Genomic DNA, 17,215 nt, shown 5'->3' with positions numbered 1-17,215 from the left:
AAAGAAAAGATAAGCCCATAGGGGAAAGTCCCAAAGAGAGAGCATCGTATTCCACCTAGGGTGTGGGAGGTGCTGACTCAGGTTGGTGTCTCTGGGGGAAGATGGGAAGGAAAAGCAAACAGGAAATGAGACTAAAAATCTGGAAAAACTTCTTGGGTTAGAACCAGAGCCTTTGCCATGAAAGCTAGGCACGGTTTGGTGGTTGATGAAGTTGAAAAGTTGGCTTAAAAGTTGTACTGGTACAACAGGAAATGTGGCCAAGAAACCTCTGCCTGGAAGTGGCCTGGCAAAGCCACTGAACAACTCCGGGCTGGTGCTACCATGTTCAGTGTAGGGCATATACCATATTAGCAGCAGGAAGCAGAAGCTCTGAAAGTCTGTGCCAAGTGAGAAACAAGCCACAGAACAGGATGAGACCATGGGGATCCGGGGAAGCGTGGGATGCTGTGACTGGAAGATGAGCTCAGAGGATAAAGCCCACTCTCTTACCCTGTCCTATTCTTTCATTACACGGTAGTACCTGAGTGCTGCTGTGGCGTCCATGCCATAGGAGCTATGGCAGTGAGACAAACACAGACCTGATGCCTGCCCTTGTGGAGCTTATGACCTAAAGCAGGACTGTCCAGTGGAACCTTCTGGATGGTGGAAATAGATAAGCAAATGTGATGGTGCTGAGTGAGTCTTTGGGTGTGTGTCGGGGGACTGCCCTGACAAGGAGTGAAACAAGCTTCCTGGAGGAAGAGAGCTCATTGCTGGGACTGTAGATGAGGAGGAGCCCTGTCTTGGGGCTTGGTTGCACATCTCCTCTGTGCCTCTCAGCTCCAGGTCCTGTGGTCCCGTAACCATGGCATTCTCGTTGCTCACATTGAATACAGCACCTTGCTTCCACTCCTGCTGTGACTTATCCAAGGAGACTCATTTCACTGCCTTTCCCTTTATCCATCAAGGTCCCTTCACCATGGTGGTAACTCAGTGGATATTTATATAATTTAGCTAGTTATTCATCAACCAACAATGACTGGTTACCAGCACAATTCATCCAACTGACTGAGACAGATAAGATTCCTTCTTTCATAGAGCCTACATTTTAGTTGGGGAAACAGACCTTGTAGAAGTAAATAACAGCAGATGATTTCAAAAGATCGTAAACACCCTGAGGAAAATCAGACCCTGTATTTGAGACAGAGCTGGGCTCTATGGCTCCATAGAGTACTACTCGGCTTGGGAAAGATTGAATGTATGGGACTGGAGTGATGGCTCAGCGGTTAAGAGCACTTGCTGCTTTTCCAAAGGACCTAGTTTAGTTACCAGCACCCATGCCAGGTGACTCACAACCATCTATAACTTCAGCTCCAGGTGATCCAACTCCCCCTTTTGGCTCCAGTGACCATACAAATGACATGCACATGTGCATGCGCTCGCACACACACACACACGCACACACACACACACACACACACACACACACACACATTTTGGGAAAAAAATGACTATACGGTTGAGCGGATGAGCGTGGAAGCTAGAGCAAGTTAGGCTACTCCCCACTGGGCTGGTGAGGGATTAAGAGGAGGAGGTGGGGAGCTCAGATCCCAGGGCCGGAAGCACGGGGTCGGATGAGTCAGTCAGGGTGGGTACACTCTCGTTCTTGTAGCAAGGCTTTGAGACACAGGGAGTGAACAGGGAGGGATGTGAAAGCTTAGAACTCAGTGTAAAGAAGAAGAATGCTCGGAATTGCTGACAGGAGCAGTGCTGTGTTGCTGTGTCTCCTGTGTAATCAGTCATGACTCACATTTGAGCTTTGACTCGGGGACAGGGGAGATAGGAAGGACCCCAAGAGATGCTTGTAGCTGATAGCCCTGTTGGGAAGTATCTCCCAATCCCCAGGTCCCCGAGCAAGGCAGGTGCGGCATGTGAGCCCAAGGATTGAAGGGTTGTGGGAGGCAGGAGTTCTCACATCCGTCCTAGGGAACAGACACTGCCCCGGGCTGCCACCCTACCTGTCCCCAGGGGTCTCACTGGGCCCGTGAGCTCAGTCACATGCTGTGTACCTTGGCACTGCTGAGTTCTGTGCTTCTGTGTGGGAAGTGGCAGCAGGGGAATGAATTAGGGACGACAAGCCTGAGACTCAGCGCTGGCCTGGGATGGGGTGTTTCACTCTGACCTAGAAAATGAACAAGGACATCCATGTCCCTAACACTAGTCAAGACCCAAGTGAACGCTATAGGAAAAAGTTCCCCAGAAGGGGACAAGAGCAAGTTCAGAAGAGTCTAGAAACTTTTAGAAGGTTAAAGTGGGCCTTATGGGATGAATTCTGGTCATTCTTAGAGTTAGGCAGGGAACAGCTTGAGGAGTGAGGGCAGTGGGTGGTACTGCAGAGATCAGACTTGCTCAAGACAGGTACAGAGCGTAGGAAGTGTGGTTGACTTTAAAGACAGGACTGAATTTGGCCAGGAAGTCCTGAGGCTGAGTAAACTTTGAATTGCTTTCACCATTCTACCAACCCCAACACTCCCTCTGCAGAAAACAAAAAGGTCTCCAAAGCCCACACCGAACACAGAGCGGAGCAGCTGAGCCCCGTTGGGAAGACAGAGCTGCATTCCAGAGAGTCTCTTGTGAAGACCAGCAATCTTGGACAAGTTGCCCTGCTTTTCTGAGCCTTGGTTTCCTCTGCTGTGAAGCAGTTCTTGCTTCATAGGGTAGGTCAAAAGACAAAGTTCTCAAGATCTAAACAGAGTGGCCTTGGCCATTGAAAGTGCCTAACAAACTAACTCTCTGGCTGTGCCTCTGTGTGGAAGTGATAGTGGAAGGCCAGGGCTGAATTGGACGCTCATCCTCCCACTGCGCAAGTGCCTGCGAGAGTGCTCAGGCCATGGCTACTCCTGCTTGCTCGTTTTTCTGGAACTGCCTTGCCAACAAGAGGAATACCAAGGCCTCCTTACTTGATAGGGGCATATGTTCATTCCTTGCTAACAGAAATTGTACAAAGTCGCCCCATTTCCTCCCTCTGCCCACTTCCTTTGTTTTCAGGGTCCTAAGGAAAGGCCTTCTCCTGACTCCCCATTATCAAGTTAAGCCCAAAGCAGCTTCCACTTCCTCGCCACTCCTGGCATTCTAGTACAGACAGACCTGGGATTGCTTGGCCTAGCTCTAGACTGAGCCTATACTAGACCTCAGCTGGGGAAAACTGTTCACCTCCCACACCTGGCTTTGGTTGAGTCCCTTTGGTGGTGTGGGGTGAGGGCAGTGGACAGTAGCAGCCCACTGAGAATCAGTCCACTGAGAATTTCAGACCTCTTGGCACAAGAGAGCTGTGTCTAAACTAAGAGACTTAAAGTTTAGTATCCCTAGCCACCACTGAAGTGCCGCCTTTTTTGTTTTTTGGTGTTTTTGAGACAGGGTCTCCCTGTAGCTCCAGCTAGCTTGGAACTTGCTATGTAGACCAGGCTGGCCTCCAACTCACAGAGATCTGCCTGCTTCTGCCTCCTGAGGGCTGGAATTAAAGGTATGCACCACCACGCTTGACTTGAAGTACCTTCTTTTTTTTTTTTAACATTTTATTTATTATTTTTATTTTATGTGTATGAGTGTTATGCCTGCATGTAAGTGTACCCATGTTGTGCAATGCCCACGGAGGACAGAAGAGGCTGTTAGAACCCCTGGAACTGGAGTTATGGACAGTTGTTAGCTGCCATGCGGGTGCTGGAATTCGAACCCGGGTCTTCTGCAAGAACAGTCAGTGTTCTTAAATGCTGAGCTATCTCTCTAGCCCCTTGAAGTACCTTTTTAAGAAAACTGCTGCTAGCAAGGTGTGGTGGCACACGCCTGTAGTCCCAGCACTTAGGAGGCAGAGGTAGGCGTATCTCTGTGAGTTCAAGGCCAGCCTGGTCTACATAGTGAGTTCCAGGACAGCCTGGGGCTACAGGGAGACCCTGCTTCAAAAAGACAAAAACAAAGCAAAACAAAAACAAAGAAAACAGTGCTGCTTAGAAATTCCGTTTGCGTTCCAGCCAGCGCCTGATGACAGGCCTTGCTTGACCTCTCCTTGAACCATTTACTAAAAAGAGCTAACAGTTGCAATAATTGCAATAAATGCAATAATTCTTCTAAGCAGAAGCATTTCTTCTAAGGACCTGAGAACCCTCCCTTTGAAATGTAGTTGTGAAAAAGGAACAGGTCTCTCTGTCTTCAAGTCTCTTTGAGGAGGGGGACTGTGATTTCAGATATCTACTAGCAAACAAACATAATTGGCCTAATCATATCTCTAATCTTTTAAAAAAATTTTATTTATTATTTTTATTTTATGTGTATGTGTGTATTGCCTGCATGTAGGTAAATGCACCCGTGTCATGCAATGCCCCCAGAGGTCAGAAGAGGCTGTCAGATCCCTTGGGACTGGAGTTATGGGCGGTTGTTAGCCACCATGTGGGTACTGGGATTCGAACCCAGGTCTTCTGGAAGAATAGTCAGTGCTCTTAACCACTGAGCTATCTCTCCAGTCCCATGATAGCCTATCTTAAAGAAAATCAAACCAAGCTAAGTGCGGTGGTGCATGCCTTTAATCCTAGCACCCAGGAGGTAGAGGCAGGCAAATCTCTGTGTGATCGATGCCCCATGTGGTGCCTCAAAGGCAGTGTCAAGGGTTTTGAGAGTTCAGGGTGGTTAGAAGCCAGGATAAGAAAGGAAAAGGGACAGCTTTGGACTCGGCCACCCATTGGGCTCAGGTTCCTGTGGGGCTCTCAGGAATATTCTTCATCTCCTGTGCCTGAACCCTCACCCCACTGCCACTCATATAAGCTCATCTCCTCCCCTGCTTACTGGGGATCTCCCCTTTACTCATGAACCCAAAGGGGACTTCAGCAGTTGATTGAAACTCAGGGACAATGACATGTCCCCCAAACTGTATTCTTGGGCTCAAGAGATGACTTAGTTTACAAAGTGCTTGCTGTGCAAGCATGGGGACCCAAGTTGGATTTCTAGTACCCGATAAAAAGCCAGGTGTGGCTCTGTCTCAAGGAACAAGGTGGATGACTTCTGAGTTGTGACACCTGAGGACATCCACTGGCATCCACATGCACATGCATACATGTGCACCCACGTATAAAAAGAACCTAGACTCTCAGATCCCTCAGCCCAGTGTTGAGTGCCGTTCAGGGCAGTTGGTGAGTGCTCTGGTGCAGAGGCCCCACAGTGTTTGTGCTGGATAACTTCACCTGTCAACTTGACATACTTGGTTAGAGGCAACCTCAGCTGAGGACTTGTCTCCATCGGCAGGCCTGTGGTCATGTCTGTGGGACATTTTTTTAAAATTAAAAAAAAATTTTATTTGTATGTGTGTATCGTTTGCATGTAGGTAAGTGTACCTGTGTCGTGCAATGCCCGCGGAGGACAGAAGAGACTGTCAGATCCCCTGGAACTGTAGTTACAGACAGTTGTTAGCTGCCATGTGGGTGCTGGGATTCAAACCTGGGTCTTCTGCAGGAACAGCCAGTGTTCTTAACCACTGAGCCATCTCAAGAACAGCCAGAGTTCTTAACCACTGAGCCATCTCTCCAGCCCTGGGACATTTTCTTAATTGTTGAGTGATGTAGGAGGGCCCAGTCCGCTGTGGGCAGTGTCACCCCTGGGCAGGTGGTTCTGTATTACATAAGAAAGTAGACTGAGCTGGGCATGGTGGCACATGCCTTTAATCCCAGCACTTGGGAGGCAGAGGCAGGCGGATCTCTGTGAGTTCAAGGCCAGCCTGGTCTACATAGGGAGTTCCAGGACAGCTGGAGCTACAGGGAGACCCTGTCTCAAAAAGACCAAAAATTTTTTTTATTATTTTTTTGGGGGGAAAGAATTTGTCTTATACCTCCAAGGTCACTTTATTTATTATTTTATGTGTATAAGTGTATTGCCTACATGTGTGTAAGTGCACCTGTGTTGTGCAGTGCCCAAAGAAGTCAGGAGAGGGTGTTGGATCCCCTGAAACTGGAGTTACAGACAGTTGTTAGCTGCCATATGGGTGCTGGGAATCAAATCCCAGTACTCTGCAAGAGCAGCCAGTGCTCTTAACTGCTGGACCATCTCTCCAGTCCCTTAATTTATTCTTTTTTTTTTTTTGGTCTTTTTGAGACAGGGTCTCCCTGTAGCCCCAGCTGTCCTGGAACTCACTATGTAGACCAGGCTGGCCTTGAACTCACAGAGATCCGCCTGCCTCTGCCTCCTGAGTGCTGGGGATTAAAGGCATGGGCCAACACGCCCAGCTTTATTTATTCTTTTATTTTTTTGATCTTTTTGAGACAGTCTTCCTGTAGCCCCAGCTGGCCTGGAACTCACTATGTAGACCAGGCTGGCCTCGAAGTCAGAGATCTGCCTGCCTCTGCCTCCTGAGTGCTGGGATTAAATACATGTACCACCACGCCCAGTGATTTCTTATTTTATGTGTTTTGCCTGCATGCATGTAAATGCATCACGTGCATACAATTCTTGTGGAGGCCAGAAGAGGGTATCTGATCCTGTGGAATTAGTTACATATGGTTGTTAGTAGCCTAGTGTGGAACCGGGAACCAAACCTAGGTCTTCTGCAAGAGCAGCCAGTGCTGTTAACTACTTAGCCATCTCTCCAGCCCCATCTTCCTCATTTTTGTACCTCTAATTTATGAGTATCTGCTTTAGAAAAAGCAACCTTACTGTAGTTATAACACACATCTCAAATCTATGATGTGAGCTGGCTGGTGTGGAGGAAACCAGGGCTGGGCTAGGCTGGGTTCCACCAGGCATTCACAGAGCCTCCATTACCCTTTCTTTCTTCCTTTAGTCATCACACACTTGTTTTCTGGAAGTTTCTGCAGTAGCTGCCTAAAGACCTGGAAGGAGTGTATGTGTGTGGCGTGGTGGTGGTAGTGGGTCTGGGTCCAGGACTACTAGCTAGCTTAGAGGGCTGGGATACAAAGCCAGAACAGGCCTCCAAGCCTGGAAAATACAGCCACTCAGCCAAGAAGAGAGGTCAGTTTGTACACAGTCAATTCTCTTCTTTGAGTTTGCTTAGATGTACAGGCATGGGTTCTCCTTGTGAATATAACAGTGGCTGTCTCTGAGTTGGGGACAGGGCACTTAAGGCATCAGGAATTCAAGAGTTTTCACTGTATACTGTTCTAAACCTTTTGAATTTTTGGTCAAGAATACTACCTCTGAAAAACAAAAATGCAAACCAAAAGTCTTTCCCATCCCTCTCTGGGCTCCATAGCCTAGGAATATAGTAAACATCTTGCTCCAGTAGGGGTAGGCTGCATCTCAACCAGCCTTTTAGTGTTATACCAGGGTTAACCTGGAGCAAGGTGGCTTCTAAACACACTTAGTAGGGTGTGATGGTGCACGCCTTTAATCCCAGCACTTGGGAGGCAGAGACAGGTGGATCTGTGAGATGAAGGCCAGCCTGGTCTACATAGCAAATTCCAGGCCAGCTGGGTCTACAAGGAGACTGTCTCCAAAAGCAAGCAAGCAACAAAAAAACTCTTTCTGTGTCTGGCACTAGCCTCTTGTCTTCCATGCCAGGGATAACACAGTGGCAGTCTTTTACTGGCTCAGGTGCCCTCTGTAAACAGTGCCTCCTACCATCTCCCCTCAGCCCACATGTGTGCTGTCATGGCTTCCCTGGTGAGACCCGGCCAGCCTCTCATGCTTGCTTGTCTCTCCTACCTCCGCCCACACCTCAGCTCCCGTGAGCGTCCTCCAGCACGGTTGGACCATGCCAGCCTTCTGCCGCAGTCTTGCCGCAGCTGCCAGTGCAGCGTTGGCCCGGATCCTGGTGGAGCCTCCTCTTTCCGCTTTTGGGACTGATGCCCATTTTGTGTGCATACACCACGGACACCTGGCACTCTTGGAGAACTACCCTTGGCTTCCTGGAACTGCTTTGCTCTGGGTGGTGGTGCAACCCGTCACTGAGCAGGCAAGGCAGCGCTTAAGGGCGTGTGCGGTCAGTTCCCAGAAAGCAACTCCTTCAGGTGATACTATCCCAAGATGAGAGCGCACTAGCGCCACCAGCTGTGCCCGTGTCTTACCTGGACTCGGGCAGTACCTTGTCTCCCAACTGCAGGAAGTCACAGAAACCAAGGAATATGGCTGTGTTGGGCAGAGATCAGCCCAGCTAGAAGGCAGCAGTTATCCACGGAGAGAGGGCAAATGCAGTTCAGGCCGGCGCTCTTGCTTGTGGAGGGCCCTGCTCCCCACAGGGGCAGAGGAAAGAGGACTTGTGGGCAAGAGTAGGAACAAGTCTGAAGGAAAGGGCCTTATCTAGAGATATAAATCCCTTTCAAGACTATAGATTAAAACAAAATACGTGCTGGATGTGGTGGCACACACCTGTAGTCCTAGCACTCAGGAGGCAGATCGCTGTGAGTCCTCATGGTGAGTTCCAGGCCATCCAGGGCTACATAGTGAGACCTTGTCTCAAAAAAAAAAAAAAAAAAAAAAAAAAAGTGTGTGCATGCTTATGTGAATGCTCACGTGTGTGTGTGCGCCCGTGCAAAGGTGCGTGCCCCACATGGCAGAAAGATGGCAATCTTGGGTGCTGTAACTTGTCTGATGCAGGCTCTGGTGGGTCATGATTCATGCCAGGCTGGCTGGCCCAGACCTCCTGGCTCTGCTTTCTATCTCCTCACAGCTAGGCTGGGGTTACAGAAGCAAGCTGCCACATCCGGTTTCATGTAGCTTCTTGGGATCTCGATTCTGTCTTCATGCTTCCTTACTAGAGCTTTATCCACTGAGCCATCTCCCCAGCTGGCACACCTATAGCACCTATAGGTTTTCACATCTTTGACTCTTTCTCTCACATATTTACCACTTTGTTTATAGAATCAGCATTCACAAAACCACGGAGGTGAAATGAGACCTTTATTAGCTTCTGTTTATTAACGTTTTTCAATAATGAAGCAAAAAAATTAAAATGTAGGGACAGGGAAAAGGCACAAGGCAAACATAACAGGGCCCCCAGGACTCACTACAGATGCCCAGCAGAGGCCTTCTCTTCATACTGAGGGAATGGGTGGGCGAGAAAGGCTGCTCTCTCTGTTCCCAAGACAAGCCCAGCCACTTGAGCCTGAATGAGGATGCTCTCAGCAGACCTGGGCGATTAGGCCAGGCAGTTAGAATTTGCTGGTATAGAGGGTGATAATCCACTTGGGTACACGGAGGAAGCCGGGCAAGTAGGCGGCCAACCATCCCAGGTTGGAGACATGTGAGAGAACAGAGCCCAAAGAAAAATAGTCTTTGACAGGGCGGCCTGGAACAGTAGAAGGACAATTAGACCCTGATTTCCTACTCCTCAGACACCCCACCCCTGTCTGAAGAGTCTGAGGGGAAGAGGCAAGGAACCAGATCAGTCACAGCTGGACCAGAGCATGTGCCTACCATCTACATCCTGAAGGCCATAGCGTCGAGCAAGGTCACAGGACGGCAGCACCTTCCCGCTCAAGCTCAGGATATTGGGGTCTGTGGGCACACAGTGAGAGACAGTGGGTATGGGAGTGGTGCAGTGTGACACTAGGGCACCACTGAGGCAAGCTCCAGGGCCTAGAGAAGTAGTTCTCTGTATTGCCTCCCAACAGCCGATCATAAGGCTCACAAACCTCAAACCAGGAATCCTGGCCCTTTGCATCTCCAAAAGACAGAAAAGACAATATTCCTCAACCAGCTCCCCAACCAAAACTAGGAACTGGCTGCCAACATCCTGCAGATACACCATGGGCTTTCTGTTACCAGCTACCCCAATGTCTTCACCTGTTGCCAAGGCCACCACACACTTGCCACTCATTTCTGTGCTTTCTGCTGATGAGAAATTTGATTTGATCTGAAAAATGGGTTGAGAACAACTATTAGTTGTGAACAACTATTTCCAAGAACACTACTTGGGTCTTTTGTTCCAGGAGAAAGGTCACAGCCCTCATGCAGAACATGTAGGACCTTGTCTTAGAAGAAACCAGAGCTATCCTTCCCCATGTTCAGGTGAACCCTGTACCCTAGCCCGAGGACCTGTTGTCTTTCCAAAGTGGAAGGATCTGATAGTCCCAACTAATGTCAGGACATTCTAGGCTAGATCAGGGCAAGGTCAGGCACCTGGGCTTTGGAGCTAGACAGCCTGTCCAGTTATGACATGTAATGTGGACTGACCTCCCTCCCTCCCTCCCTCCATCCTTTCTTCCTTCCCTCCCTCCCTCCTTCCTTCTCTCCTTCCTTGCTTCACTGCTGGGAGTTGAGCCAGGGTCAGCATATACTAAGTACATGCTCTACACACTGAGCTACACATTCAGCCCTGAATCAAGTTTCTGAACCTTTCTGGGTTTCAGTTTCACTATGTATAAAATGGAGCTAGCATCTGCTTTACAAGCTTAAAGGAAATACTGTGTTTAGAAGTTAGCCCTGTGCCTGATCTAGTAAGCACCTGGTAAGTAGGAATACTTACGCTTGTTACTGTCTGGTCACTGGGAGCGGAGGGACTGGATGCTTTTGTTCTCTACTTTCCCTGCCCTCCCCTTGCCAACCTGCTTAAACACAGGATCTTCAGGTCGTTCCTCCTTCAACATAAACCCCTTCAGCAGTTCTGTCTGCACCATCCCTGGCCACAGAGATACGTAGCTGACTCCATGGCGCCGTAGCTCATGGGCACAGTCAGCAGCCAGTCTGTCACACTGTGAGGGTCAGAAGGCAGGATGAGAGCTAGGACACCTGGTCATGTCACCTTCCTCTTCTACCCTCCCTGAGTCCAATGAGGCTGTCCCAGCCCCCTTCCCTTCTTAAGAGCCCTGAGGTCTCTGCTACCCATCTTCCCCCATTTGGAATCTACTCTGGTAGATGGAGGGGGACCCAAGCAAAGGAACTGTCAATGGATGGGGCAGAGTGAGAGGTGAAGGCCAGTCAGCCTTACCCTCTGACCACTGGACTGCACCTCCCAAGCTCTGTTAAGTACCATCACCATTCTATAACTGCCCAACCACTGGTCCTTACCGCAGCTTTGCCCACACCATAGGGAACATTGAATATATGCCGCAGCCCCCCAGGGGAGGAGATGACCACAATGAGTCCCCGGCCAGCTGGTACCATCATCTGAGCCCCATACACTGAGCACAAGTAGTGGCCTCTAGAAGTGGGGGCAGAGAGGGAGAAAGAATGAACCATGATAATGCTGGTCTGCTTGCTTCCTGTGCCCTGAGCAGCTGTGATCAGCAGAGGTGATTGCCTAGGGGACAGGGGGTGGGAGGTGGGGGGGTGTTGACCTGGGGAATTAGGCATAGGCCACATTCTGAGGAAAAACTGATAAAAATCAATGGCAGATGAGAAAGGGAAAAGGCAGAGGCAGGTGGGTTCTGTGAGAGGGGCCAGCCTGGTCTACATGGCACAGTGAGTTCCAGATGGGCCTCCCAGGAGACTGTCTCAAACAAACAAACAAGAGTATATGGTCAGCTGTGTGGACTGACACATCTATGATCTCCACACTTAGCAGATGGCGGCAGGAGAATCAGGAATTCCATGACATGTTTGGTTACACAGTGAGTTTGATGCCAACCTGGGCTAAATGAAGACACTGGTTCAAAAAAACAAAAAACAGGGCGTGGTAGCACAGGCCTTTAATCCAAGAATTTGGGAGGCAGAGGTGGGCGGTTCTCTGTGAGATCAAGGCCAGCCTGGTCTACCTAGTGAGTTCCAGGACAGCTGGAGCTACAACACTGGTTGTTCTTGCAGAAGACCCGGGTTTGAATACCAGCACCCACATGGCAGCTAACTGTCCGTAACTCCAGTTCCAGGGGATCTGACAGCCTCTTCCTCCGTGGGCATTGCATGACACGGGTGCATGTACCCATATCCAGGCAATACACATATACACATAAAATAAAAATAATAAGCCGGGCGTGGTGGCGCACACTTTTAGTGCCAGCACTCGGGAGGCAGAGGCAGGTAGATCCTTGTGAGTTCAAGGCCAGCCTGGTCTACATAGTGAGTTCAGGTCAGTTGGGACTACAAGGAGACCCTGTCTCAAAAAGACAAAAGACAAACAAACAAACAAAATAAAAATAATAAAATATTTTTTAAAAAGGGACTGCAAAAATCAAACACCAAAAAACAAAATCATCCAATCAATAAATATCTGAAGAAAAACATGTTCAACATTTAAAACTACTTGAGATTCCATTTCACCTTAGAATGACCATCATCAAGAAAACTTACAACAAATGCTGGTAAGGATGTGGGGGGAAAGGAACCCTTATTCATTGCTGGTGAGGATGGAAACATGCAGGCACTAATGGAAATCAGTGTGGAGGTTTCTCAAAAAGCTGAAAATAGAACTACCACGTGACCCAGCTGTCCTATACATGGCTGGGACTCTAAGTCAACACACCACGGAGGTGTTTGCATCTCCATAGTTGACTTATTCACAATAGCCCAGAAATGGAACCGACCTAGATGTCCATCAGCAGATGAATGGGTAGATATACACAATGGAATTTTATGCAGTCATAAAGAAAACGTAAATCATGACATTTGCAGGAAATCAGAAAGATGCAACTGGAAATCACTGCTAAGCAAAATAAGGCAGAGTCAGATGGACAGATGCCTTGTTTCCTCTCATATGTGGAGCCTAGATTTAAAATTATATACATATAAGTATATATATATAGATATAGTATGTATTTGCATGAGTATATTTATATATGTGTGTTTGTAGGTAGAAGGAGAATTAGAGAAGAGGAAGACAGCTTAAAGGAGGTGGGAACTAGGGGAATGGAACATAAGACAGGAAAGCAGAACAGGACAGACTGGTAGAAGGAAGAGAACCACCTGAGGGGGCGTGGAATGGGGGGAGGAGGGCAGGGAATGGAGGAGGGCAGTGGGAGATGGGAATGAATGAGAGCAAAGTATAATGACACACATGTGAAGATGCCATGAATGAAACCCAGTAGTTTGTATGCTAACTTAATAAAAGGGGCTGGAGAAATGCTCACCAGCTAAGAGTATTAACTGCTATTCCAGAGGACCCAGGTCTAGTTCCCAGCACGCACATGGTCACTAACAACCATCCCTAACTCTAGTTCCAGGGTATCTGACACCCTCTTCTGTTTGCACACATAGGTGTCATTTGCACCCATGGGTGCACTTACATACATGCAGGCAAAACACTCATATACATTAAATAAATAAATAGATAAATATCAACCATCCAGGGTATCCAACACCCTTTTCTGACTTGTTTGCACACATGGCTGCACTTACATACATGCAGACAAAATGCTCATATACATAAAATAAATATTTAAAAATTAAAAAATAAGGCTGGATGAACACCTTTAATCCGAGCACTTGGGAGGCAGAGGCAGGCGGATCCTTGTGAGTTCAAGGCCAGCCTGGTCTACATAGTGAGTTCAGGTCAGCTGGGGACTACAGGGAGACCCTGTCTCCAAAAGACAAAAAAAAAAAAAAAAAAAAAAAAAAAGTGTGAAGTTAACATGGATAAACCAAAACTACTAAGAACCTATATAAATAAAATTGTCCAAAGAGAATGATTGACATGAAACAGTCATTCTACACAAATTAATCCATAGTTTCAGTTAATTTGAGTTATATCTTCAATGTTACTTTTTGGTAGAACTAACAAAATAATGTAGAGATCAATGAGAAGAATAAACGTTAAGGCAGCCAGGAAAAGTGTGGGATAAAAGAATAATGTTTTATGGGTAAAAGAATAGGGTCTCTCTATTCCCACCATTATCTGTATTAAAATGTACAACAGAAGAGGTAAAAGGTGCAGTATTGGTACAACAGTAGACAGATAAGTCAGTGAGACCAAACAGTCACCAGTTAGAGCCAGGTGTGAGTGTAACACAGTAGAGAGGAACACGTTCAGTCAACCGAGAAAGACGATCATTCAGTAAACGGACTCGGGATAAATGACCAGCTCTTTGGGTTACAGCGGATGAACTACCTACATCATTTATTATTTCCAAGGGAATTCATTCTAAGGCAGGTGTGGTGGTGCATACCTGTAACCTCAGCACTCAAGGCTGGAGGACCGCTACAAGTTTGAGGCTAGCCTGGGCTACACAGTGAATTCAAGACCATCTTGGAATACATAGTGAAATCCTATCCCAAAACAACAAACAAAACAAAACAAAACCAAATCAAGCAACCAATCAAGCAGAAACCAAAAGGAGAATAATTCTGAAAGGATCCAATATTTAAATGAACAAAAAAGTACTAAGGAAAATATGACCAATCTTCACCTTATCCCTTTGACACAGTCTTCTGTCACTAAACCTGGAGCTTGTCCTTTTTCAGCTATGGATGATCAACAAGCCCCAGTGAGCTTCCCAGTTCTGCCCTCTGCAGCACTGGGCTTTAGGCATGTGGGGCCATGTCTGGCTTTTATCTATTATTTATTTATTTACTTAATATGTATGAGTGCCTGCATGTATGTAAGTGCACCACACATGTGCAATGCCTGCAGAGGCCAGAAGAGGGCATCGAATCTCCTGAAACTGGAGTTATGGGCAGTTGTTAAGACTCCATGTGGGTGCTGGGAACTGAACCTGGTCCTTTACAACAGCAGCGAGTGCTCTTAATTGCTGAAACATCTCTCCAGCCCCCATGCCTGGCTTTTACATGCATGGCAATCCAAACTCAGATCCTCATTCAAAGCAAGTGTTCTTATCCACTGAGCCATCTCCCTAGCTCCAAGATTTGAATTCTTCAAAGATACCACCCTCCCCAGATACATACATATATTTCTTTTTATAAACTTTATTTTGGGGCAGGCTGACCTTAAACTTGCAAGCTTCTTGCCTCAGTCTCCTAAGTGCTGGGATCACAGGCTTATTCTCCCAAACTCAGCTATATATGTTTTTGCATACGTGCAGTGTACAGGAAAGAATGTATGTATATGCAAGAGCCAAGTGATAAATCTAATGTGGTTGCATGAACCTACAGGCTTATAACAAGACCTTGTCTTAAAAAAATGAGGGGCAGAGAGATTTGGAGAGATGCCTCAGTTATTAAGAGCACTTGCTGCTCTTCCAGAGGACCCGAGTTCAGTTCCCAGTAGCCACATCAGCTGTTCACAACTGCCTGCAACTCCAGCTCCCAGGTATCTGATGCCCTCTTTTGGCCTCCCCAGGCATCTTCACATACCTTAATCTAAAAAATAAAAAAAGAGTGATAACTACTCTTCAAGGTGCATGTAATCCCAGAACTCAGGAGGTGAGGCTGAGGATCACTAGTTTGAGACCAGCCTGTTCTACATAATGTAAGATAAACTGGGAAAAATGTTTGTAAAACATATGCCAAAAAGTAGGATACAGCGGCACACACCTGTAATCTCAGCCCTCAGGAGGCAGAGGCAGGAGGATTACTGCAAGTTTGGTCTACATAGTGAGCTTCAAGACAGTGAGGGAGCCAAAGGAACCTGTTCCACAAACATCTCTCTCTCTCTCTCTCTTTTTTTCATCTTTTTTTTGAGACAAGGTCTCCCTGTAGCCCCAGCTGTCCTGGAACTCACTATGTAGACCAGGCTGGCCTTGAACTCACAGAGATCCACCTGCCTCTGCCTCCAGAGTGCTGGGGCTAAAGGTGTGCAACACCATGCCAGGCTTCCACAAAGATCTCTTTTAAGTCCAATGTAAAAAGAGTGACTTGGGGCCAGGCATGGTAGTTCATGCCTTTAATTCAGGAGGCTGAGGCAGGCAGAGGCAAGTGAGTTCCAGTCCAGCCAGGGCTACACAGTGAGAACCTGTTGAAAAAAAAAAAAAAGGACCTTGTCTCAAAAAGAACAAAAAAAAAAAAAAAGAATTAAATCTTACTTGTGTGTCTTTAGACATTTGCCAATTGCAGTGGCAAAGCTGGTCTGGCTGATTAGTCTGGTACTGCCTAGTATGGCTGATATGGGAAACAGATTATATTCATTATTTTGAGATTAAAAATTGTTGAGGCTATGGGTTGGAGAGATGCTCAGTGGTTAAGAACACCGGCTGCTCTTGTAGAGGACTCAGGTTCAGTTCCCAGGACCTACATGGCAGCTAACAACTGTCCATAACTCCAGTTTCAGAGGATCTGCTCTCTTGGCCTCTGCAGGCATTGCAGGCACATGGCACACTTACTTACATAGATGCACACAAAATATTCATACACATTAAGAGTTGTTGGTGCCTTTTTAGAGAGCAGTTTTATAATGCTTAATCTTTGAGAAGTACATATTATTTTATTTTATTTTTTTATTTTTTTGGTCTTTTTGAGTCAGGGTCTCCCTGTAGCCCCAGCTGGCCTGGAACTCACTATGTAGACCAGGCTGGCCTTGAACTCACAGAGATCCACCCGCCTCTGCCTCCCAAGTGCTGGGATTAAAGGTGTGTGCCACCGCACCTGGCTTATTTTATTATTTTTATTTTATGTGTTTAAGTGTTTTGCCGGCATGTATGCAAGTACATCACATGTGTGTAATGCCAGTGGAAGAGGGCATATGGATCCCCTAGAACTGGAATTACTGACAGTTGTTGCAGAGGACCCAGATTTGGTTCCCAGTACCTACATACATGGCAGCTGTCGGTAACTCCAGTTCCAGGGGACATACATACATACACTCATACATAAAAATAAAGAAAATAGATATTTTTAAAACACTTATACATAGGGCTGGAGAGATGGCTCAGCAGTTAAGAGTACTGGTTGCTCTTGCAGAGAACCTGGATTCGATTTCCAGCATCCACATGGAGGCTGACAACTGTCCACAACTCGTTTCAGGGGATCTGACACCCTCTTCTGACCTCATTGGGTACTGCATGACACATGTACACCTACCTACATGCAGGCAATACACTCTACACATAAAATAACAATAAATAAATGTAAAAAATTATTGTATTTTTCCCAATAGGATATTTTATGAGGATTAAAAAGAATATATGAAGCCAAGGCTGACAACTGTCCACAACTCGTTTCAGGGGATCTGACACCCTCTTCTGACCTCATTGGGTACTGCATGACACATGTACACCTACCTACATGCAGGCAATACACTCTACACATAAAATAACAATAAATAAATGTAAAAAATTATTGTATTTTTCCCAATAGGATATTTTATGAGGATTAAAAAGAATATATGAAGCCAGGCGTGGTGGCGCATGCCTTTAATCCCAGCACTTGGGAGGCAGAGGCAGGCAGATCTCTGTAAGTTCAAGGCTAGCCTGGTCTA

General features: G+C 47.0%; 1 protein-coding gene across 2 annotated transcripts in view; it reads right to left on the bottom strand.

Annotated features, from left to right (window-relative positions):
• Positions 1-8,856: 8,856 nt before the first annotated feature.
• The window catches only part of Dhrs1 (dehydrogenase/reductase 1), a 13,162-nt gene continuing 4,803 nt past the window's right edge, over positions 8,857-17,215 (bottom strand). Inside the window, exons 5-9 of one of the 2 annotated variants that reach the window (XM_008839802.3) lie at positions 10,984-11,116; positions 10,521-10,667; positions 9,760-9,829; positions 9,391-9,471; positions 8,857-9,262 (exon numbers count right to left, since the gene is read on the bottom strand). In XM_008839802.3, coding sequence (XP_008838024.1) covers positions 9,126-9,262; positions 9,391-9,471; positions 9,760-9,829; positions 10,521-10,667; positions 10,984-11,116 — 568 coding nt within the window. In that variant the 3' untranslated portion in view covers positions 8,857-9,125. The remainder of the gene's footprint in view (positions 9,263-9,390; positions 9,472-9,759; positions 9,830-10,520; positions 10,668-10,983; positions 11,117-17,215) is intronic. The other variant, XM_017799839.2, reaches the window with a different exon arrangement.

The sequence above is a fragment of the Nannospalax galili genome, unplaced genomic scaffold (genome assembly GCF_000622305.1).
Source record: "Nannospalax galili isolate Female #2095 unplaced genomic scaffold, S.galili_v1.0 scaffold1119, whole genome shotgun sequence".
Classification (NCBI taxonomy): domain Eukaryota; kingdom Metazoa; phylum Chordata; class Mammalia; order Rodentia; family Spalacidae; genus Nannospalax; species Nannospalax galili.
The sequence above is the reverse complement of the archived record's forward strand: the minus strand, read 5'-3'. Positions and strand labels throughout refer to the sequence as shown.